This window comes from Leptonotus elevatus, chromosome 5 (genome assembly GCF_054856555.1).
Source record: "Leptonotus elevatus isolate MCC_2025b chromosome 5, RoL_Lele_1.0, whole genome shotgun sequence".
Lineage (NCBI taxonomy): Eukaryota > Metazoa > Chordata > Actinopteri > Syngnathiformes > Syngnathidae > Leptonotus > Leptonotus elevatus.
The window spans coordinates 28,137,200-28,162,631 of NC_141243.1; the positions used below are offsets into that span (position 1 = coordinate 28,137,200).

Below are 25,432 nucleotides of genomic sequence, written 5' to 3' on the forward strand. Positions count from 1 at the left end.
ATTATATCGCAAATAATAAAGGAGAGAGTGGTCAGCCCTGTCTGGTGCATCTCTCTAAGGTAAAACTCTGAGATGTAATCCACTCCAGGATTAGGCCTAAACCAGATTACTAAAACTAGGTCATTTAAGTGGCTTGCATGAGCGTGTCTTAAATTTGTCTTGGTCTACCCGTATATAGACACAAAAATAAATGAATAAATACAAATATCAGTGCATTTGGACCAGCATCATAATACAATAACATAGTGGAGCTGAGTGGTCTTAAAAATGAGGTAGAGGATTTATTCCTAAAATAAACTAGAATTTATTATTGTAGGCCACTGCAACAAACATTAAATAAAAGTGTTATGTGTTGATTACATTAGAATGTATTGAAAAATATTGAATAAAAATCATACTCAAATAAATGTTCCAAAAATATCAGTGCCTAAACATTAAAGAACCCTAAAATAAGGCTGGTATTGGCACAGATACCTGGTACTCGCCTATCATTACTTACAAGTGTTGCATTTTATTAGGCAGATGCATGTTAAAATAGCATTTTAAAAGACTGATGCTTACTAATTTGGTCTGTAACATGTCGGAGCATTACATATGCAAAACTGTTGATCGCTGTTTTCCAAAATAAAAGCAGATGTTTGCAAATAATGAATATTAAATTAAACAAGATATTCAAATGATTGACGTATCATAAAAATTATAAATGAATGTGGCAGTTGAATAGTTGTCAAGTAATCAAATAATCGTTGCACCAAATCGAATCGTAATCCTATTGTATTGAACCGAACCGAATCGTTCCATTTTAAAATCGAACCGTCCTTGTATCAGATCGCACCCCATGCATCGATTACGTATCGAATCGTCTTGATTGGAATGATTTACACCCCTGATATAATGTATTACAAGTAATAGAGAATGAGTTTAAGAATATTATGAAGTGGAGAAGAAATAGCCCCGCAGAGCACAGAAAAAGATTCATTGGTGCTTGTGGTGTCAGGAAAAAAGAGGTCCACCGCACAGTTGAAAATTGAGCCACAATTTATTGGCTTCATCAGGCTATATACTGTAGCTATATAGCAAAATGCGTTGTGTAAGTCAATAAATTGTGGCTCAATTTTCAACTGTGTGTGGTGGACCTTTCTCTTTTTTTCAATATTATGAAGTGGTTCAATGCTAACAGACTGTCTATAAATATTAGTAAAACCAGATTTATGATTTTCAGTGGTAGAAATATGAATGTCGAAGCAACACATAGAAGGAATAGAAATGGAAATGGACTAATGAAATTAAATTTCTAGATATCTTTATTGATGAACATTTAACATGGACAGCGCATATAGAATATGTCAAATCTAAGGTGTCACAAACCATAGCCGTTACAGAATCATTGAACAAGGATGCTTAGTTATTGTTGTATAATTCATTGATTGTTCCATAACTGACCTATTGCATTGAAGTGTGGGGGTGTGTAGCCAAAACCTACACTGAATCCATATTTCTTTTACAGAGACGTGCTATTCGTGTTGTTTGCGGTTGTGGATACAGAGACCACACTAATTCATTATTTATGCAACTAAAAACTTTAAAATTTAATGAATTGATGGAGTTTAACAGCCTTAAAATATTGTATAAAGCCCATTGTGAAATTTTACCAGTTAACATATGTTGAACTTTGATTCAATTGGAGTATTTCTCTTTTCGCCCTCAGGGTGTCGGTGAGAACACAAAGGAACAGTGGAGAGAAGATATGGATTGGCAGCTTTAATCCAGGAACATCAGCAAGAGGTGGTTACAGTAGGGGCACCTCGCGCAGTTCCCTTTCTTGGTTCCCTGGTCCGAATACAGCTCGGCTGGTGTCCCTCGGCGAGCAATGAACCGTTTGAGGGCCATGAGGAACGAGTCGGCGTGGATTGTGTTCAGGAGATCAAGATATACGCCTCTGGTGGTGAGACACTTAAATATGATACCCCACCTCTTCTCCGTACGCCTTCCCACCTTGACTTGGAAGGGCCCAAAGCAGTCCATCCCGGTGGAGAAGAAGGCTGGCTTAAAGAGGCGCAGTCGAGCGGGTGGAAGGTCCGCCATCTTGGGGACAGCTGGTTTTGCCTTACAGCTTCGACAGTCTGTGCAGGTGTGCTGGTAACGGCGTACTGTTTCACGGCCATGCAGTATCCAGTATGAACGCCGTATCTCTGTGAACACTCTCTCTGGCCCTGGATGATGTAGACGACTGTTGAAGTCTTGAATGAGGAGTCTGGTGGAAGTATGGCCTGCAACACGAATGAGCTTCTCTTTGTCCAACTCAGGAGCCAAGGCAAGAAGTGTCTGCTGCTGGATGAGACTGGCTTGCCGGCCTTCAAGATCCTCAGCTCATCTGGGAAGCTCTCACGCTGAGATCGCTTAAGGATGAGGATCTTTGCCTCGCGATAATGGCTGCTGCTCTGATCTGCCGCCCTGTGCAGCTCCTGCACTGGAGCATGTAGCAAGTCCTTCCAGGTGTCATAAAGCTTTGCATCTGCTCCACTGACTGCGACTGTAGTGACACCTCAGAAAGCAGACTTTCTCAGCTCAGACGTATCGTCGTCCTGACTGCCACTGGGCCTGGCTGGCCATTCTTCCGTGGGTTGGAGGAGGAACGGAGGGCCTTGGCTCCACCTGTTAGGCTTTACAAGGTCCTGCAGTCTCTTGCCTCTTCTTATATCGTCGGCAGGATTCCATGCTGTGTCTATGTAGCGCCAGGACTCAGGGCTGGTGAGTTCCTGTATCTCCGCCACTCTGGTGCCAACAAAGATCTTGAAGCGGCAGGACTCTGAGTGCAGCCACGTCAGAACCGTAGTGGAATCAGTCCACAGGACGGTCTGAGATTCAATCTTCAGCATAAGCTCCTTCTCTATGAGCTTAGCCAGCTGGGCTCCAGTGACGGATCCGCACAGCTCCAATCTGGGCATGGAGAGGAGACGCTTGGGTGCAACTCTTGAGCGGGCAAGAAGGAAGGACAGGTAGACTTGACCTTGCTTGTCGCTTGTTCTCAGGTATGCCACTGAGCCGTATGCTTGCTCAGAAGCGTCCGAGAATGCGTAAACTTTGTGGGTGATGCTTGACTCGTCTACTTCGGCAGGTAGATATGCTCTTGGTAAGGTTACTTGTGACAGGAACTGTAGCTCGTCCTCCCAGTTGTTCCACGCTTGCAGGGGGTCCTGGGGCAGGAGAGGATCGTCCCAGTCTCTGTGTTTCTCCCAAAGGAGTCGGACCAGCATCTTGGCCCGAGTCGTGTATGGGATGAGGAATCCTAAAGGGGTCGTACTGACTGCCTAGGACCCGATAGATGTTCCGCATCTTTGGGGTGCCATACTCGTAGGGTTGGTGCTTGTAGTCTATGGTGTCAGTTTGACAGTGCCAGCTGAGTCAGAGCGTGGATTCAGAGGCAACTCTGTCTTGGGTGAGTCAGAGCTCGAAGCTGTCGGATCTGTTGCGGGTGGTCAGACCCAATAAGCACCAGCGGGTTGACGTTCTGGAAGGGCTTGATTGGTAACCAAACCATGTGTGGGTACCTCTGCTGGTCAGTCCATTGGGTAGGACAGACCAAGGCGTGCTGCGGTGAATGCCTTGGAAACTTGGTAGCTGGTCTTTGGGTCAGCAGCAGGAGAGATATGGAAGGACACTGTAGAGCCACAGAGAGTCTGAACATCTTGGCGGATTGTCCGAAGGGGGAGATCCTCTCCATCTACCTCGTAGACAGAGCTCTCGGACAACTGCTGAGAGGAGCATCGTCCTTTCAGACCCGTCGTCAAGGATGGCATAGGTGGTTACTGAACATTTGCCGTGACGAAGAAGAACTTGGACGACCTTCATTAAGACCCTGTTGCCCTTTGGTGGGTGGTCGACGTACAGGGCCTCAGTAGTGGGGCTCACTTGGCGACTGTCCTCACTAGTAGAAGGTCTCTGTTGTCTATCGTTAACTTCATGAAGGACCTGTAGATGTTTACCTTGACTCAGGCTGCAGGGTTTCTTCAGGTCACACTGAGCTGCTAGGTGGGCCTTGCACAGTGCCAACACCTCTTGTGGGTCTTAATCCAGTCCGTGAGCTCGTCTTTGCTCAGTTTTGTGACTTTGGCGCATTGGCTGAGAAAGTGCTCCTCGTTCTCACAGAAAGGGCAGTAGGGCTTGGCTCTCCCCTTTCTCCTCTTTAAGACCCTCGCAGGTGGACTAGGGTTCTCAGGTCTCTCTGCGCCATGGAGAACAGTAACAGTTCGAGATCCCTGGCGACTCTTGGACTTGGAAGCTTGTTTCTCTTTCACCGCTTTAGGTGGTGTTGGCCCATCAAACTCTCGACACCATGATTCATATTTGAGCCACTGGGCCAGATCGAAGGTTGCTGGAAGGTGCATCGACGGAAGTCTGCTCGTTGCTCTGGAGGGAGTTTGCTTAGAAGTCTCGCCCACAAGACCCACAGCAAATTTTGGCGTCACCATCAGTGCCCAATGTCCTGAGAAGACCAACTAACCCACATGGAGGGCGAATCGCTCGAAGGCTGAGGTGTCATCACGATGAACATCAGGTGAGTCAAGGACACTGGCTATTTTCTTGGGGCTGACCAAATTTCTCGTTGAGAGCATACATGATGTCTTTTTGCCTCTTCGAACTTCAAATGGCCCACCAGGATCTGATATTTGAAGAGTTTGGTCCCTTCCACTGGCAGAAGGTTCTGCAGCGCGAACTCACAGGGATCGCGGCTGCTGAAGTCTGGTATTGTTGGGCGTGGCCCCCTGTAGGTCTGTGCAGTCGTGACTGCTGAATCATGGTGCTGTGAAGCTGGAGTCTGCCAGCTTTGTCTCGGCATCCGAGGTGCTTGCTGCGCGGAGACTGGTAGGTGCTCTGACTGTTGAGGAGGACTGGTTGCTGCATAGGTAGGGAATCTAGTAGGTAGATGCTGGGCATATGCAGGCTGGTGGTAGTTTGGAAGCTGCTGAGGTACACAAGCAGAAGCATAAGGTGTAGCTCCAGTGGGTGGAGACTGGTACTGGAACTGAGACGGCGTCGACGTAGCAGCTGGATACTTTGGCCTCAGAGATGGTGTTTGTGTGGCGCGGTAGAGAAAGAAGCCACAAAAGGAGGGTAAGACTCTCTGCTTCACTGCCAGGATTGGAGGTGCGAAGGTTGACTGCTGGCCTTTGCTGGCGACACTTCATGGCGGCTAGATGCCTGGCTCTTCATCTGCTGTAACTGTGAAATCAGCTCTTCTAATCGGTCAGTCATCGTTGAAGCTGGCTGGTCGTCAGGCGGGGTGTCCGGCCAGTCCTCTTCATCTTGACTGTGGACCAGATGGGGGTCATGACGGTTGACAAAGTGTGGCATAGCTTGCTGAAGGCTGATGACTGGTCAGCCTCCTCATTTCAGCCTGAAATTCAACAAGTGTAGCTACGTCGGCATGCATATCTCGCTGTGACTGCTGTAACACGGCCTTCTCTCTGTGTATGTCCCTTAGCTCATCTCTTAAGCGAAGTTCCGGAGACATGGGGTGATGGTGGTTCTCCTCCCTGGGCTCTGTCTCCGAAAACCATCGGTGGGCTAGCTGGGGTTTCGGACTGTATCTTTGCCGCTCTGTGTAGTACAGGTCCGCCTCCTGGAGGTCAGCATTCCACCAGTGGTGACTGGTGTAGGGAGAGGGTTTGAAGTAAGGGGGGTTCATCTTGGCCGCTCCCTGTCCGCCCAATGTAGTTGACATGGCAGTCGTCTAGATGGGCTAGGGGGCGTTTGACGCTTCGGTCGTGTTCCAGAGGCTTCGGGCTCCATGCTATCCAAAGGTAAAGAGAGAAATCCGGCTCGAAGGACCAAAATGTTGGAGTGGCTAGGTTTGGACTGTATAGGTTTGATTCAATTGGAGTATTTCTCTTTTCGCCCCCTCGGGGTGTCGGTCAGAACACAAAGAAACAGTGGAGCGAAGATGTGGATTGGCAGCTTTAATCCAGGAATATCAGCGAGAAGCGGTTACAGTAGGGGCACTTTAGTGTACAGGCATACAGGCATGGGCTGCTATGATGCAGGCACTATGGCTAACTATGGATGCTTGTAATCCTGTAGTCCTGTGTATGCATAGTCTGATCATCTATGGGTGTGTGAAAGCATGTGGAAGCGTGAATGTGTGTGTGTGTGTGTGTGGTTGAATGTATGTGTGGTTCAATGTCTGGTTCTGCAATAAACAGAAAAACAATCCAGCGTATGAGTGTGAATACCCTGACTCTTTTTTTTTTCGTGAGAGCTCAGTATTGTTCATTCGGTAATTTTAGCGATTTGACATGTCATCATCATTGCTCTCTTTTTTTATTTTTTATTTTTTTATTTATTTTGTATGTGTGTGTGTGTGTGCGTGCGTGTGAGTGTGTACTCATTAGTTCACCTAAAACCTATTAAAAATCCCACACCGTTCACCTAAACCGAATACTTCAGAATCCAGCTAGAGTCGTGAGGTTGTCAGGAGACCCGAGGAATGGATCAAAGAAAAGAAAGGAAAGTGAAATCCAGCACCGACCAGACATTACCTACAACCCACCGGGTTACCAGCCAGAGTCTTTCACCAACCCCAGAAACATCTAAATTCCAACCAATTAGGGAGACCTCAAGAGACCAAAGGAGAGACTGAGGAAAGGAAGAAAGGATAGATGAAGCAGAGTGAGATCCACAGACATCAGCCTCCACCGATTCAACGACCAGAGGAAGAAGCAGATTGTGTTTTAATTTCAATAGATACTGGTGTGGTGGATCTGGCATGCAGTCAGGCTAAGGTTCCAACTCACGACCTTCAGCTTAGGAGACTGCCAACTACCACCTGAGCTGTGCCCCTTCTACTGTTTGTTTTTCTTTCTTTGGTTGGAAAGATTCCATGCAATCATGGAAGCAGTTGCAGCTGACATTAATGATATACTAGCAGAAAGCAGGAGCTGCGTAGCTCAGGCAGTAAATCGGCTGTCTCCCAAGCTGAAGGTTATGAGTTCGTTCCTACCTTGAGTCACTTTTATTTTTAACAATTCTTTATTTTACTCTCTTCCAAGTGTAAATATTACTCTAAAACTGAGTCTATTTGGTCCCTATCTAAATAGATACAAATTGACTGTACAGAATTTACTGTGTAAATAATTTAGTCAGAATTCTGAGAGATATTTCCAAAGCAGTCACTTTGCAAACTTTATTTATAAACTTTATTAACATTGTAACAACATCTTGGTGACTTTGTGGTGTTTGAATGTAGGAGGAATAATGGGGCATTCATTCATTCATGGTGGACCATGTGTCTCTGGGATGAGTCCTGCAATCATCCATGTCCTTTTCGGTGGCTCATCGGAAACGACTACAATTCAGATTGAACATTACCAGTGTATCAGTGTTGACATCCGCAGCACTATTGAGCTGGTTTGGAATTTTGTTTCTATAATTGTACAAAGGGAAAATATTATTTAAATATAAAATTTATAATGGTTTGTTCTGTAGAATGGTATGACCCATCATTACTCCTTGTCCACCATGTATAGCTTAACAGCAGTGCTGAACTAACAGAAGAGGACAAAAGAAATGTTCTTGAGTTGGCACTGTCCTGGGACCTGCCAGGTGTCGCAGAAACCAATCGACGGTGGCTGTATGACCGTCTTTCATTCCACGCTGTAAGATATAGGTAATTTTCTCTTATTACATTTGATATCAAAACCAAAATTGCAAATCTAATGATCAAAGTTAAAATGTATTGATAATGTGCTGTGTCATGCAGTCTATTCTAGAGAACATTGTGTGGCCTACTCTGGAAGATGATGAGGAAGAGTGCTCTGTTGAGGACCAGTGCAGACTAACTGTGTACCTTGAGTGTTTTATGGAAATAGTAAGTATTTTACAATGGATGGTTTGGTACATAATACACTAATATGGGACGTTGTCCAAAACTCCACTTGTAAAAAAAAAAAATTCTGGCAGCATCCTGTGAAGAGCACAAAGCCCTTCTAAAATTCTGGACTGGATGGGAAGTCCTGCCCAGACAATTGACTGTAGAAGTGGTGAATAGCCAAAGTCTTCCAAAGTTTTCCACCTGTTTTGAGGTCCTACGTCTTCCTGCACACTACCAGAACTACGAGTCATTCTGTGTGGACATGCAAGCCTGCCTCAAATCCTCTGACTCGGGTTTTGGTTTGGTTTAGAGTTGATATAAATTGCAACGGCATTGTTTGCGATTTCTTAAATACATTGCAAGCAGGGTGTTTTGTGGAAAACACTACTTCACCTTTATGTTTTTATGCAGGATCGTGAGTGGTCGGCGGCAACAATGAATACACAGAGACTTGATATGCTTTGCTAGAATAACTGTGTCTTTTATTCCCCGCAAACAGTGAAAACAATCTTCTGTTTCAATTTAATTATAACTGTTTAGATTTAGTCATAACTGGGTTAACTCAGTAAAGATTGATGAGTGAAGATTCGTCCCTCTAATTATCTGGGAAAATAAATGTGTTGGGAGGTTTCCTGTGTATATCTGAGAATGTGCATGTTTAAGTGCTGTCAAAGTCTTATTTGCTTTCTCTGTCTCCCTTCTCGGGTTGAACTTAAATATGATGCTGTCAAAGTCTTATCTGCTTTCTCCGTCTTCCGTCCATGATTCACACACTGAGGGATTAAGGGAAGGGGGAGCTGCATCCTGTAGGAGGCTTGTACTACTTTTTCAATATTGTATAAGAATGCTGTGAGTTTGCTGTAAAGACACACACAGAGAAATCACTGATTGAGTGAGCTCGGCTGTGTCTCAGAAATTTCTGATAATAAAACCTTCGAAGGAAAAAACTGTTCACATGATCTCAACTCTGATTCTTGAAAAACAATTTTACGCACACGCAGAAAACATAGATCGTTTTCTAACAACAGCAATCAACATTTTTATACTGTGCTAGAATAATCATACGTTTTATTCCCCGCAAACAGTAATCGACACCTGTGCTTTGCTAGAATGATTGTGCCTTTTATTCCCCGCAAACAGCAATATTCACAATTTGCTTTGCTAGAATGATTGTACCTTTTATTCCCCGCAAACAGCAATATTCACAATTTGCTTTGCTAGAATGATTGTACCTTTTATTCCCCGCAAACAGCAATATTCACAACTTGCTTTGCTAGAATGATTGTACCTTTTATTCCCCGCAAACAGCAATATTCACAACTTGCTTTGCTAGAATGATTGTACCTTTTATTGCCCGCAAACAGCAATATTCACAACTTGCTTTGCTAGAATGATTGTACCTTTTATTCCCCGCAAACAGCAATAATCACAACTTGCTTTGCTAGAATGATTGTACCTTTTATTCCCCGCAAACAGCAATCAATACACTACAACGTTAAGCAGCATAATATGATCATCATCAGCGCTTACCTTGACACTAGACCGGGGAGCCTACGGTCCGGGTGAAGCGAGCTGCAACAACGGCTGGGCAATCGTACGTGTTCCACAGCTGACTCCATCCGGACCGTGTGCCGCTCCGTCTTTTATTCGTTAGCAAAAAGTTGTGAGCGTGAGAAACCGGGCTGGCCAAGCCCTCTCCCAGACACTCTCGGGAGCAGGGAAGGCTGTAGTATAAACATGGAAGAGTTCCCAGGCTGATCCCGCCCTTTATTTACAAATTGTTGGGCAACTGGATTCGTACAACAGTTCAGGACAACAACATATCCTTATATAAGAGGTTACATGAGGACATATCAAACCATGGGTTTTTTTCCCTTCACAGGGTTGGGGAATCCAGGTCCAGAAAGTAAAAACCCTGAACAATTTGGTTTCAGCTGCAGGTGGAGATTACCTTGTTTACCTGCCAGTTGAGAAGAAGCACCTGTGGCTGAAGCCATTCTGTGCCAGGGTTTTTACCTTCTGGGCCTCGATTCCCCAACACTGATTGAGAGTTCCAGTTCAGACAAATGACCCCAAAAAAATCAACAATAGCTAACTAAACAAAGTTTTAATTGGGTCCAGAAATCAGCTTACAGTTTTGATATATCTGACAGATTGTCATATAAACCTTGATTTAAGAACGTGACTGATGAACGTGACTGATTCATTAAGCTATAAAATGTGTATTTTATATATATATATATTAGTATTTTTCCTTATTCACAGTTCCATTTAGAAATGGACACAACATGTACTGCATGTCTTAATATGTGCTTCAAATAGTTTAAAGAACATTTTAATTACATGTGTAAAAATTTACATACAAAGCTAAGGTTTGTAAGTGAAAGTATTTTCTGGGTTGCCACAGATGTTACAAGGCGCCTAAACTCTGAACATTTATGTAAACAGAGTACGTAAAAGGAATGACCACTGTTACATTCAGAAAATAAAGACTACAACGTCATATACAGTGTCTTTATTACAGTGACACTGCTTTTTGAAAATCTTTTTAACACAGTTTAGCAATCAGATATTGGAAGGACGACATCAGCTAACAACAGCAGAGGGAATCCACAGTGGGCCTAGCAAGATGGGTACATCAGAAAAGCGGACATTGGGGTATCCAGGGGACCCGACAGTGGGCCCTGGATCGAGGCATTGATCTAAAAATAGATCATGTAAAAACAGCGGTCGAAAATTGTGAAAAAAATGCCAAAACAGGTGATATTAAAAGGGGAAAATTTGACCGACAAAGCTGGAGCAATTATAGCGCAGGAGAATGATAGCTCTGTGGCCGTAATGTATCCTGGAGACGAAAATTGAGTGTATGTTCCCGTTAACAAATGCTATTTATGAGAAAACTAATCCAAGTGTGTAGTTGTCTATGTGTATGTGTACAGGTATGAATTCACCTCGATTGGGGATCCAAGTACAACGAGGAGATGTATGCTGGCCAAAGACATGGGGGTGCCGGACGATGGGGCATGTGGGGTGGTTTCGGTTACGGTGGGGAAACGCCGCTGACAACGACTTTACTTGTCCAGGCGGGCAAGCCTGCCTGATTGCCAACGTAAGCAGTGATTGTCCGCTCCAGGTGTGTCGGAAGTGCTTCCGTGGACAGGACGTTCCTGTGATGGCCAGAGGGTGCCAACTGACGGTGAATGCCACGTGTTCTTTATGTGAGTATGATACGGAAAAAAGGAATTGCACCGGGAACAACAATGGCACTGACTGGACAATCACAGTGAGCCAAGACACGTGGATAGCCAATGGTTCCGAAATCACGGGACGATCCACGTCCCGGTATGCCATATGGGTGTCGCCTAATACTACCACCGATGTCACAACCCACGTTGTTCCTATCGTGCCAACCTGTATGAAGATGGCACATGGACTGATTCGAACTGAGGTACGTTGGACAATCAAGTTCCCTATCTTACCAGAGTGTCATCGTGCTCGACGGGCGGGGTATGACACTCTTCTGGGGGGGACAGGAACGTTGCTGGGATCCGCCAACCTGATTGACAACCAGATTACTACAAGCAAGCTGCACTACACAGGTCAATACACACATGATGCATTAGTAAAAGTGGCACGGTGGATGCCAACTGCGGTGCAAGGTCAAGCACAGAATGTATTAATTTGGGAAAAACAAGTGCAGTTTCGAGAAAAAGTAAACAACTCCACTAATGAGGTATTGCAAAATATGACTGATTGGATGAATAGGACTGCGTGTTCATTGCAATACATACATGCCAAAGTACAAAGAAATCGATTTAAAGCAATTGTAATAACAAATAATTATTACGAATGGCGAAGGATATGGAATATCACTACTAATGTTTGGTTATGCTTACAGGCGGAAAAAACTGTTTGCAATGACACTGTGTGCACCGGCACATGGGTGCAATATAATGTAACCAACTCTCAGACAGTATGCAGGTATTATGTATTACCCGTTATAGCTTTAAATGCATACTGGATTTTACACATTAAAGGAGAGTGGTTAGCACCCAAAACAAATATGACTTACGATTTAACTGGATGTGACCATACCGATGGAGGAAAAGTCTGTATGCTAAATCAAGGTTACACCAATCCATGCCTGAAAGAGGAAAATGCAATGTGTGACTGGGATTTTGAGGTGCCCCGAGATGTGCTATATCAGGTAGGGCCACACACCTTATGTGTAGCTACTACCCGGTCCATCCCCAGTTGCCGAAAGTACCATTCTCTGGCTGCCTCAAGGATGTCTATCTGTGGACATGGAACAATAATACTTATCGGTTAACCAATTTCACTGATGCCACAGCTCTCACCTTGATGCAGTGGGAGGTGTTGCATGACAACCGTTTGGGTATCTCCTTGGAGAAGTACAGTTGCGCACCGAGCGACTCTAAGGTGCTAAAACAGATGGTGAAAGAACACCGTCATAACATTACAAAATTACAGATAATGACGGTGGTAGCCAGGGAATAGGTACTTGCAGTGGCAAAGATGGTGGAACAATCTTCAGCGTCGCACTGGTATGATATATTTACAGGATTATCACCCTTTGCACGAAAAGTACTGACTCCTCCATTGATTGTACTTATTGTGGTATTATGTGCGATATATTTACTCCATGTATGTACTTGCTTCTATGTAAAACGGGTAAAACGCGCCATGGATGACAAATTAACTAGAACACTTTTGGAATAAGGGGACGATATTTTGAAATAACATGTATGGATGATATCTATGGGAAACGACCACTTTCCGATTATGGGGGGATCATCAAACTATAACAGGGGAATGGGTCTATAATGAACCCGTTTTGATTTGGACGAATGTGCCAGGACCAATGCGTTATCTGAAAATATTGTGAGGTTTCATGAGTCCAGGGAGTGGAATGGAGGGAAAATAACCAGGGTTTGATATGTCCTCATGTAACCTCTTATATAAGGATATGTTGTTGTCCTGAACTGTTGTATGAATCCAGGTGCCCAACAATTTGTGAATAAAGGGCGGAATCAACCTGGGAACGCTTCCTTGTTTATACTATAGTCCTAAACATGTTTTCGAGGGTGCCTGGGAATTCCCAGGTTGTATGCCTTGTTTATACTGTAGACTTAAACATGTTTTCGAGGGTGCCTGGGAATTCTCGGGTTGTATCCCTTGTTTCTCACGCTCACCCCTTTTTGCTAACGAATAAAAGACGGAGCGGCACACGGTTTGGGTAGAGTCATACATACGATTGCCCAGCCGTTTTGCAACTCGTTCTACCCGGACCGTCGGCTCTCCGGTCTAGTGTCAAGGTAAGCGCTGATGATGATTATATTCTGCTGCTTAGCGTTGAAGTGTGTTGATTGCTGTTTGCGGGGAATAAAGGCACAATTATTCTAGCAAAGTGAGGTGTGTTTATTGCTGTTTGCGGGGAATAAAAGGTACAATTATTCTAGCACAGTACAGTGAGTTGATTGCTGTTTGTGGGGACTAAAAGGTCCAATTATTCTAGCACAGTATAGGCGTTGATTGCTGTTTGCGGGGAATAAAAGGTACAATTATTCTAGCACAGTACAGGTGTTGATTACTGTTTGCGGGGATTAAAAGGTACAATTATTCTAGCACAGTACAGGTGTTGATTGCTGTTTGCGGGGAATGAAAGGTACAATTATTCTAGTACAGTACAGGTGTTGATTGCTGTTTGCGGGGAATAAAAGGCACAATTATTCTAGCACAGTATATCAGTCTCTGTGTATTCATTGTTGCCGCCGACCCCTCACGATCCTGCATAAAAATATAAAAGTGAAGTAGTGGTTTCCACAAAACACAACTACACGAGCAATGAGTAACATCTTGCTCAGGTCAAATGTTAGGAAGCATATGTTTGAGTGCATGATGCGTTTGAAAGTAAACTTGCAGAGCTTGGCTAAGTGGAACATTGATGTGTGGCAATTCTGCAAGTTCTCGTTCATTCAATGAGCGGGGAAGCTGGACCTCTGGAATGGGGGTCTCAGGTGATGGACGAAGACTATGCGGTCCGGTCCAGTCCACACCGTAGTCGTCATGAATCTGAAAAAAGTCAAATTGGTTATGAGACGTGCAACTTACTGGAGTGAGTTGGATCGAGCGGACGGAGGGAAGATCGGTTGAAGAAAGACGGAAAAAAACTGCTCCAAAAAAAAATGGTAAAAACAAAAATTGTAAAAAAAAATGGCTCCGCAGTCGGACGAGGGCGACACAGCTCGACTCAGGTGTGGTTGGGACTTCAGCCGGAGTTGTCCTCTCGGCGCGAGGGAAGGTCCGCGTATCAGCTGGCCAAAACCCGCTCCTGAGGCCGAGATCCGCTGCGTGTCTGCGTCCCAAGGGAGATCAGCTGTTGAACCAGCTCTCGCTGCGATGGGACACTGAAAGCAGGTGCGGAGTGACACGCAGGACTTGCGCGTGTCCGTTCAACTGTGGTTGATGAGTCCCAACAGGGTCACGGAAAAGTTCGTTGACGACTGTGTTGCCGAGGTGGGACGAACGAAAAAAATAATAATTATATATATATATATATATATATATATATAAAGAATGAAAAAAAAAACCAGGATGTGTCCGTCTGACAGTGCGGGCACGTGTGCGGCGCCTCCGGTGCGATCACCAAGTCCGAGACACTTGGTTGTTCAGGGAACAAAGGTGCCACGTGGTTGAGAACGTGGCACGGCACCGTTTGGGGCCAGACGGAGGGGAAAAAGTGGAAAATAAACAGGAACAGTTGCGGAAGATGAGAGAGCGAACAAAGCCCGCGCCGGCTGTTTTAAAGTTGTGGGGCATGTTCAAGAAGGGAGGAACGACTACCTCCCTCTTTGACTCAACTCAACTCCAAGACTTTTTAAACTCCAAATTATTTAAAGAATTAATAACTAATAATTAAAATTTGGCCAGGCTGGCAAGCCAAGTTCTTCCAAGCAAAACATGTTATCATTACACATATCAACTAATACTGTGGCACGAGGTAATTTCGTTCTTTGCGGAGTAACTAAGAACTCTCTTGAGGTTGAAATACATATGACATTCTTTTCCAAACACAAACAAAACATACATGGTGTGAAACATTCAGTTGTGCGTGAGTAATGATTTTTTTTAGATGAACTGTGTATGATTGCTTTGTGGGTCCTAGGTGTTCCATGCGAGGGCAGTTCCGATCGTCCCCACTTGAAGGCGCTGTGGTAACTTTCAAGAACGCTGGAATGTGACTGACCTGGGTTCGACCAGGCCATCTGGCTTGGGGTTTATCTGTGATTTTAATCCACAAACACAACAGGGGAGAGGATGGAGCCCCCCGTTAAGACACTTTAGTACCATAAACGCGTGGTTCTGGCGGCTGAAAAGCAAACATTCACATCCTGATGACATGGGTGATGGGTGACTTCAAAAGTGTGGAAGGCCTTTTGGCCGTCTCTGGTGAGGGTGAAAAAGAGGGGGAGAGTTGCTATCTCTCAACCTCAACCCCAGGTTGACCTTGCGCATATTTCCAAGAGTGAAATGTTTGAGGAAAGGAGAACCCCCCCAAAATATATTTAGGGTGACTGGCAATATTCGTTACATGCACAATGAAATAAATTGTTTATTTGTTTTTTTATGGGCTATTTTCACTTATCCTGATCCCATACCGCTGGTTGTGCACACTTCTGCCTGTCATGTGAGAGTTCCTGTTCTCCTCCATCATCTGGACTATGAAATGAGACACCTTTACACTTTCACACCCTTTGTCTGACCTAAGGTTAGGGCGAGATGAGATGTGATAACTATTAACAGTGAAATCTGACAGTGAAATTATACTGTCTGGAGCAACAAATAAGAGGAATGTTAGGCAAATTTCATTCCTTACCTAACTCGAGATGGTGTGCCATACTGCCTGATAGCTGACAAGAACCCATTAAATACAGTTGTGGGTTTGTTATTAGTGGCAGCATTGAGGTATACAACCTACAAAAAACATCTATTCCTCCATGGAGGTCTGGTGGCCCTGCAACTGACGATATGTTCAGATTGTTACCTGCCTCTTGCCTGCTAAGTACTAGGAGAGGCTCCATATTCATCTATTATTCTGAGTTAGAATATGCAGTACAGAAAATAGATGGATGATGTAAGATTGTAGTGTGGATATCATATTCTCAACAATATATAGACTACATGAGGTAGTGTCAAGAGTTACATACATGGAAGACTACATAACAGTAAATTAGTACAAGTAGTACTAAAACATTTGTGTGATTTTGTAAAAGTAATGAAAAGTACTTATCTAATCATCTTATGATTTCCATCTATATGCCAGAGGCAATCTGGCGCTGGCACACTGTATTTACGGCGCCTTGCAGTCTGAAGAGATAATCGGCGCATCGTGACACGTCTCATGGAATCTACCAGTCGAGATCCTGATGAGACCATTTTAACAGTTACTTTCACTAACATGCTGTCATGACTTTATAGATGATATAGAGGAAATGAAAATGTACAGTCTGGGTGGTTCAACTAGGTTAAAAAAAAAACTTAAAATACGGCTACATACAGTATAATCTTACTTTTAATGTGTAATCTTCTCGACAGTAGATGTCACAACATAGTTCTGTAGCCGGCATTTGGCTGGCAATGCTGAATATCTTGCACTATGACATTGAGTTCTTCATCTCCAATAGTATAATACCTATCAGATTTCCTGCAAAGGAAAACAGATTATAATGCTGCAACATCTATATACACTGTTTGAATATTCTGAAAAAGCATAGACACAGCCTAAACAAACCCCCCCCCTCCCCTTCCACACACACACTTTGTCAAATCTCATTCCATTACCAAGAAGATGTTTACAGTAACTTACTGTAAATCGAACAGTGCTGGGTGACACACCAAACAAGTTGGCGATACTCTGTATGGTTGTACCAGAGAGCACACAAGTCCTGAGTGTCTCACGCGGAATTTCAAGTTGTGGGCAACCAGCACGTGAAGGCCGTTCCTCATGTGCATATTCTATATGCACCCGGTGCTCAGTTGCTCTCAAACTTTCAAAAATGTTGTTATCGATGTCAGCTTCCTAAAGAGCAACTACAATTCCAAGCATTTCAAAAATAGTATTCAAACGAGTCAAAATATCATCTAGTCTCTCCAGCGTGTCCTGGGTCGTCCCCGGGGCCTCCCGCCTCCTGCCTCCCACCAGTAGGACATGCCCGGAACACCTCCCCGGGGAGGCGTCCAGGAGGTATCCGAACCAGATCCAGTGTGTCTTTGTCAAACCTTAATGATATTTTTTTGCTTCAATACCAATGTAATATTCTTAATTGCTCAACAGTGATTAGCTTTTAAGTACTAGTTAGCTGTTAGTTATGCTTTTTGCAGCTACTGGATATAAAGCAAGAACAATGCATTATGAAGGCATATTAATTATTAAGGGTTATTAATTACACATTTATTAATTTTAATCATTTACAATGATTTTCAACACTTGTACATCTGGAATAAACACAAAATGTGATGATGGTTATAAATCTTAAAAATCTTTAAAAATGCATTATTAAGTCTTTATTAAACACTTAACGAGCTTTTTGCAGCTACCGGATCAAAAGTGAGAACAATGCATTATTTAGGCTTATAAATGTTTATAAATGCATCATTAAGCCTTTAATAAACAGTTAACTGAGATTTTTTGCAGCTACTGGATCTAAAGCGAGAACAATGCCTTATGAAGGCATATTAATTATTAAGAGTTATTAATTACACATTTAATAATTGTTAACAATCGTTTTCAACACTTCTACATCTGGAATAAACACAAAATGTGATTATGGTTGATACAATAGTGAAGAAAAAAATACAAAATAATAAAGTTGTTTCAACAGTGAAGCCAGAACTGTCATTTATTGCTGTTGCTGTCAAGTTAAGATGACATTTTTCTTAAAATGTGTTAAAGTGAACTTAAAAGGCATTTTGAAAACAAAAAGCAAAAATAGAGTTCACCTTTAGCACCTGTTCATGTTGAGGGATATTATACAAAACATCAATTAACACAGAAAACTGCAATTACAAGTAGATTAATCTATCTAAAACAAAATGTAATAAATTAATTTACAACTGGCACTTGGTGCACTTTCTAGCACTTAAATACTAAGGCATGTTGTGCAAAATATTTAAAACACACACATATACATATACACATGTACACAAAACACACACACACAGGTTGTTTTTACTATCTTTGTGGGTCCATCTGATTGACATAATGACTTTCCTAGCCCCTTCCCCTAAACCCAACCATCAAAAATGATAGCCTACCCCTATTCCTTACCCTAACCTCAACCATAACCCAATTCAAACCTAAACTGTAAAACCAAGTCTTGACCCTCAAAAAGAGGTCCAAACTTGTGGGGCCCAGCAAAATGGCCCCACATGGACGGGTGGGCCCCACAACTCTGTGAAATCCTGTAATGTTGGCCTCACTATGTGACAAAAACAAGACCACACACACACACACACACACACACACACACACACACACACACACACACACACACACACACACACAAAAGATCGGGAATGGAACCTTGCACCCAATGGTCAGGGGGTGCTGTATTAAAAACATTTATAGGATGATCCGTTCAATGAATTGATTTCTACAAACATCGCAAGTGGCGAGCTTCAAATTGGAGTTCCTTTTGGGCGATCTAGAATTAATCTACTTTTTGTCAACAAATTGGCAATGTGCTGATCGGCGCGGCAGGTGCACTTTTTATGACCAGGGATATAAGGTGCAGCGTTCACAAACGCGCTGGACTCACTTGCCGAGGGCAGTCTGCTTTCTGTTTGTCAGGTGCACCGGAGGTGCGGCACTGTGTTCGTCGGAAAGCCCAGAAAGTATACAGTTTTGTGTTGCGCTAACACAAAAATTGAGATGCTCCGGTTTTTACGACGAGCACACATGCATATATGTTCTCCAATTTCGATTATGTAAATGTATGGGAGGATCCCTTGTTGACAAATTTTGGCGCATGCGTGGTTGGCTGTGGCAGAAAATGATAGTGGGCTCAGCCGTGCTGTACAGATGCGACATACAACAATAAACTTAGCGGGCAAAATTGCCAGTTATGCACTTTAACGGCCGATAGACGGGGGGTAGGGTTACAGAGAAGCTTAATATATGTAATGGCGACAAAATTTAAATTATTCAAAGCCCATATGAGATGTGGAAAGATGATGATAAACGTTGGTCCAACACCTGTTTCTTGGCTACACACACATCTGCTTTGGGGACATTTACTCTTATATAATACAAAGCTGGGTAATTATTCTTCATTGGTAAGTGTCCTTTGTGGTGCCGAAGGAAAGGAGGTGCAGGAGGTGTATCGCACTACAGTAACTTTGTGGAAGTATGTCACTCCAAAACCAACCCCACCGAACACACTTAAAAATCATTAGTTCCATGGGGCAATTATGTCAATAAGCACCACACCTTATTCTTTCTTTATTTTTGGAAATGCAGTGACTTTAGTACAGTGTCACTAATGTGTGAATTTCAATGGCATCTAGTCTCTGGTGAACAACTGAATAGAAAAAGAGCTTACACAATTCTTCTTTTCAAATCCTGTTTTGGAGAAACATGCAGTCATGTTACATAGCATTGTAGCACTTTTAATGCAGCTGTCAGGATAGGGACTTACAACAAGGCTACAGGCCTTGTTGTAACAAGCCTCACACAAGTGAGGCCGGCGGGTATCAAAACACAGATGCAGAATGCTATATCTATTCGGATAAGATGAACAATAGGTGGACACAAAAAAATTATATATATATATATATATATATATATATATATATATATATATATATAGTCTCATTTATAGGAATCCATAACACAATTCTGACACTCGTTGGCTTTTGCTCCTATGTTCGTAACGATGGACATCTTTTTCTTTAGCCTTCAGGTTTAGCGATCCAGGATAGCTCATTTCAAGGCGAGAAACAAGTCAGGGTGACTGTCGATCGTGCTTTTGAACGGCTGAATGAGACAACAACAACAATAACTCAGTGGAATTAATACTGCACAATCTAGATTATTATTTTTTAAATCCTCTCCAAATAACAATCTATAGTCTCAAGTACTTACCGGTTATAAAGTGAGCCTCACAAACCCGTCAGCATCAGCCGGAATCCAAACTTTGAGCGTCAAGTAATACCCTCCTGATCGCTCGCAGCCATTTCTTTATTTTTTTGCGGCCCCTTTCGGTCGGAATGAGATAAACGTTTTTATCAGGCCCCCGACGGGCCGTACAATTGATGGCACAACAAGAATGAACCATCTGCTTGTTTCTCCTTCAAATGTTCAAAACCATCGAACTACATGTAAAACACGCTGTTTCTTGCTACACAGTATCCCGTGATGCAACGGGCGAAACATAAACAATACCTTACACAGGATCCTCCTATAGGATCGTATGCCGAGAAACGTTTCGTGGGAGTATTAATATGGCGGCCTCACAGCTTCAAAAGTCTTGGCCTATCGGCTATCCAGTTATATATACGAGATCAGTGAGCTAGATTCTTCTCGTAACCTGCGCTCTCCAAGAAGGATGTAGTAAGATTTATTTGTGGTAACCTTATTGCAAATTTTGTATTGTTCTCTGAGCATGTTATGTGTGGTTATTTTGTAAAGAGTGGTAAAGATAACAAAGACAAAGTTGTGTTTTGGTAACTCTGCTTATTGTATTAGCAAAGCTTTACATAAATGTAAATTTGGAAATCACAAGCCACTTTTTTTCAGTATTTTATAAGGACTTTGAGTTATATTTGCAATCAATCAATGCCTGCCAGAATAAAAGGGCTGAGAGGACTTTGAATGCATGTGCGAGATATACTGTAAAAGTTATATGTCTAAGAAGTGACATTGTATTTGCATTAACATATATATATATATATATATATCCCCTGGCGTTTTTGTTTGACCTATTGATGCACTGTTTTGTTTATGTTTGACAACAACAACAACCCTCTCCAACCTTTATACATACAGATCAGTGGTAGTGTCCTATGTAGGGAGTTGTGTGCACATTCGGACAGCTTCGGACAGTCAAGTTGTCACTGCACGATTTGCGGTCGCTGCATGATCTGCGCGTGCATGCTTCAGTACTTCCGGGTCTTCTCGTTCGGCTAGGATAGCAACCTTCCGAGGCAAACAAAAAAAACGAGAATCCGAAGAGGACAATTGTCAAGTTATGATCCTTTTCACAAAAACCAAGGGGATATTTTCTCATATATGGCGGAATCGAGACAGACACCACAACATGGCGACAGCATTGATGACTCTTAGGATCAATGTCTCGAAGCAGGTATGTGATAAAACTCGCTGCGTAGTGTACATTATGCTACGTTAGCAAAGCTAACGTAACTTAACAGCAGCATCAGCTTTTTCTGTTGTTACGGTATTAACTCGGTCCCTATTCCAGATGTGGAAGTTGGGGCAATGTTAATGTTAGTCTTCTATCACTGTCACTGCTTCACGCCGTGTTTTCAATACGAAGTGTTAATTTTGCCGTGACGGCAACCATTATAAAACGTCTTTGAGTATCTGATCAGATAGAAAAGCGCTATATAAATCCGATACATTATTATTATTATTATTATTATTATTATTATTAACTCTCTACCTAGCCTTATTTTGCCGTGACTTGTACAAGGACTGTTAAAGGGGTGCTCAATGCCAAAATAACTTTTTTTTTTCTTTCTGGCTGATAAACTGTATACACGGGTGGCTATTATAGGGATTGCCCCAGAAATGGGAAAAGTACTGACATTCTCTACTTGAGTAAAAGTACAATTACTTGTGTAAAAAACAACTTGTACTGACTCAAATTTTTACTCAAGTAAAAGTACAAAAGTACGGGGTCTGAAATGTACTTGAGTAAAAGTAAAAAATATTTTTAACGTATGTTACTCCTACGTCAGTTTGAAAGATATTTGAAATGGAGCAGAAATGGGGATACATCAGCCAATTGACTCTGGCTTGCTATCAAGTTCAAATTATCCTCTGTAGTGGCGGAGCGCTTTGCCCTCATATTTACGGGTTGTAATCTAGCCAATTGCACGTCATGTGATCGCATGTCGTAGAGCCAATTGCACGTCATGTGATCGCGTGTCGTAGAGCCAATCACAAGCTAGGATGTGTAACGCTTTGTATGATCAGAGATGGGAAGTAATGAAGTACAAATATTTTGTTACTGGACTTGAGTAGTTTTTTCCAGTACTTTGTAATTCACAGAGTATTATTTTTTAGAATACTTTTTACTTTTATCCGTTAAATTTTAAGAAACAGTATCTGTACTTTTCGAAACATTTTCAAAACAGTGGGTTGTTACTCGTTACTTTAGTTTTACATGCACGACAGCGATTAAAAAGAGGAGCGCAAAGACTGCCGTCAATTTTCCTGGCTCGGCTAATCATATGAAGTTACACACGGTCCCCGACATCCCCGCTTGTAATAGGCTCTATCTCAACCTATGAGATGACGCGATGGAGAGTGTCAAAGTTGAAACAAGATTGAAACTGTCAACATTATGGACGCGACTTAGAAGGAGCTAGCGAGTCGGCTGGCTACCCAGTCCACCCACCCATGGCCTTACCTGCGGGAAATGTTTCACCTTGGTCGGCTCGAAGAACGATTCATGGCGAATGCATTGTGTCCTGTGTAAACCTAAAAGTCCACGAGCTAGCCGCCTGCAATAAATCCCCATCCAATCTGAAACAATTTATCGAGGTAAGGTACAGTAAAGCTAAATAATCATTACCCTTTTGTTAGCTTGACACTGGTTAATGCACTGATCTGAATATATGTCTGGATATCCGATAGCCAGAGCAGACTACTGTATAAACTATACGATATACAAATATACATACAGATTAGACATGTACAGCTCGTAGGCAGTTTGTATAGGGCCTGGGGCTTGAGGGTTGAGGCGGGGTGGTCACTATTTTTTAACAAGTAAGAAAAAAAGAACAAGTGGACGGTATGTGCTGCTTTGAAGACCCCCTTTTTCTTTTATCGCTCAGTTCCTTGAACCCCAATATTAGATTTGGCAGTGGCATCTCAGGGTTTTTCCTGTGTACAGGCGCTATATCAAGAGCAGTGCACCAGAAAGACCTGAAGCAACAACCGAAGCTAAAATTAATGGCAACTCTGTATTCATATAATTTCTCATTTCTTGTCCTAGATTGTAAAATGGCGGCTGATAATGGTATAGGTCACCGCCCCGAGTACTGATACTTTGAAATCAGACTGGTATTGGCACCAATACCTGGTATCGGTAGACAACCATCATAGTCAGGATGATACCACCTGTGCCTCATTTTGAGCCAGGAAAACGAGCGATGCACCGAATATTCGGCTACAGAAAATTTTCGTCCGTATGGCTATTTTTTGCCATTTCCGGCATTCGGCCGAAATAAAATTAAAGCCGAAAGAATATGGCCGAAATAGGTTGTGGTGACGCAAGCAGAAAACCGCTGCAAGCAAGCGTCTGTTTGAATTAAACAGCGAACGTGGGGGTGAGTGTCCGCCTTTTCTTCTCGCTGGCTTTTCACCTTGTGAGTTTGCACCAGTCGGTTGCAGCAGCTCAAACCCTCGTTTGGTGTTGTACCATTAGCCAACATGTCTGCAGTGTGGGCACATTTCAATTTATATTGTGCTTTGTTAAAATGCCAGTGCTAAATAAATATTTTATAATATTATCATTTTAATTAATTATAATAAATGCAATGATAGACTGAGATGGTTTGGACATGTCCAGAGGGGAGATAGTGAGTATATTGGATGGAATGATGCTGAGTTTCCAAATGCCAGGCAAGAGATCTAGATAAATATTTTATAATATTATCATTTTAATTAATTATAATAAATGCAATGATAGACTGAGATGGTTTGGACATGTCCAGAGGGGAGATAGTGAGTATATTGGATGGAATGATGCTGAGTTTCCAAATGCCAGGCAAGAGATCTAGAGGAAGACTAAAGAGGAGGTTTATGGATGTAGTTAAAGAAGACATGAAGGTAATTGATGTGAGAGCAGAGGATGCAGAGGACAGGGTTAGATGGAGGCAACTGATTTGCTGTGGCGACCCCAGAAGGGAAAAGCCAAAAGGAAAAGAAGAAATGCAATGAGAGTAAAAATTGGCTTTTTTTTTCTTTTCGGCTTTTCGGTTTTCGGCCAAGCATTTTTCTTTTTTGGTTTCGGCCAAACATTTTCATTCCGGTGCATCCCTAAGGAAAACCCCTGCATCTTTTGTTGAATTACAGTTATAATTCTTTAATAAAAAACTATACAAGTTTTCTTCCTGTAAACATATGCGTGTTCATAATGGTAACACGTGGTGAGAAGGCCAACTTCACAATAATATATGGCCATCCAGTGCTTCTGCAAATCATTTTGTCAACAGCGGCGATCGATGGTGACGATTGCGATATCATATGCAATTTTTTTTTCAAGATTCTTTCCAATTATTTTATTTTACCCAACAAAAAGTTAATGATAATTAAACAATATCAGATCTATTCTAGATTACAGGATTTTAAGATTAAGGAAACTGGAGCCTTAATATCACAGTTTTTTCTACTACAACTACAGATTTAAACTTATAATACATACTTAAACATGTAGTCTTGTTCGCCATGACAACATACTTCTGTTACACATGTATAGCTCAAACTCTCAGTAAGAAATGAAGTGCAGATTATAACAATGCAAACAATTTTGGAGCTTTACCACTACACATCTTTTCATTTTGCATGAAACATGACATGTAAACACTGCACTTTTTAAACACTGAGTTTATCGATAAATAAATGCAATGTACATTATGTATTAAAAAAATACAACTTAGCGATCTCCAGTCCGCTAACTCACACATTCTAAAGTGTAGGCAAAGTAAAATTATACCTGCTTATATGATGTAACAATTTCCGATTTGATTAAAAAAAACACTAGCATTCTGTAGGTCCTTGTCCTTGTGGGTGGGTTGGGTAGTTTCCCATGGTATGGACGGGCCGTGATGGCAACACAGACTTTTATTTTGGTAAGCTAAGCGCGTTAAGAGCTGGTGCGTTCTGGTGTGGTTACGCCGTTACTTGCAAATTGTCATTAAAGAGTGGATGTTAGTTCGCCGCTTGGCCTGATTAGTTCACCAACGCTACAATACAGGGAGTCCTGAAGTTACCGCGGATTTCCGTTCCTACGCTGGCGATGTAACCCGAATTTCGACTTAAGTCGGATTTCCCCGTTAAAGTCGATATTTACATCCAAATACTATGTACAGTAATTTTAAAAAACATTATTATTATTATTAATTTTAACATAAACATGCAAATGTGACGCGCCTGATGGCGAGCCGACCGGTTGATGAACGTCCGTTGCTCGAGGTAGCCACAACACAACTTTAAATAACTTTAAAATGCCGTGATTACTGTGGGAAATTAACAAAAAAGAAGGTGCTACGGACGATAAAATGCGCGACACTACA

The 25,432-nt window shown here is 42.5% G+C and overlaps 2 protein-coding genes and 1 pseudogene across 3 annotated transcripts in view; 2 read left to right on the top strand and 1 right to left on the bottom strand.

The window, feature by feature from the left end:
* The first annotated feature begins 7,296 nt into the window (after nucleotides 1–7,296).
* LOC147174833 (uncharacterized) lies at nucleotides 7,297–12,200 on the top strand. Its single transcript, XM_086075842.1, has 5 exons — nucleotides 7,297–7,407; nucleotides 7,527–7,655; nucleotides 7,760–7,842; nucleotides 10,810–10,915; nucleotides 11,004–12,200. The coding sequence occupies exons 1-5, from the start codon at nucleotides 7,297–7,299 to the stop codon at nucleotides 12,198–12,200; spliced, it is 1,626 nt and encodes a 541-aa protein (XP_085931968.1).
* A 2,001-nt stretch (nucleotides 12,201–14,201) lies between these two features.
* LOC147174834 (uncharacterized) lies at nucleotides 14,202–16,903 on the bottom strand (annotated as a pseudogene).
* Nucleotides 16,904–21,029: 4,126 nt separating this feature from the next.
* fxn (frataxin) overlaps nucleotides 21,030–25,432 on the top strand; it is a 32,286-nt gene continuing 27,883 nt past the window's right edge. For both annotated transcript variants that reach the window (XM_086076606.1, XM_086076608.1), the window contains exon 1: nucleotides 21,030–21,252. In XM_086076606.1, the coding sequence (XP_085932732.1) occupies nucleotides 21,139–21,252 (114 nt within the window). In that variant the 5' untranslated portion in view covers nucleotides 21,030–21,138. The remainder of the gene's footprint in view (nucleotides 21,253–25,432) is intronic.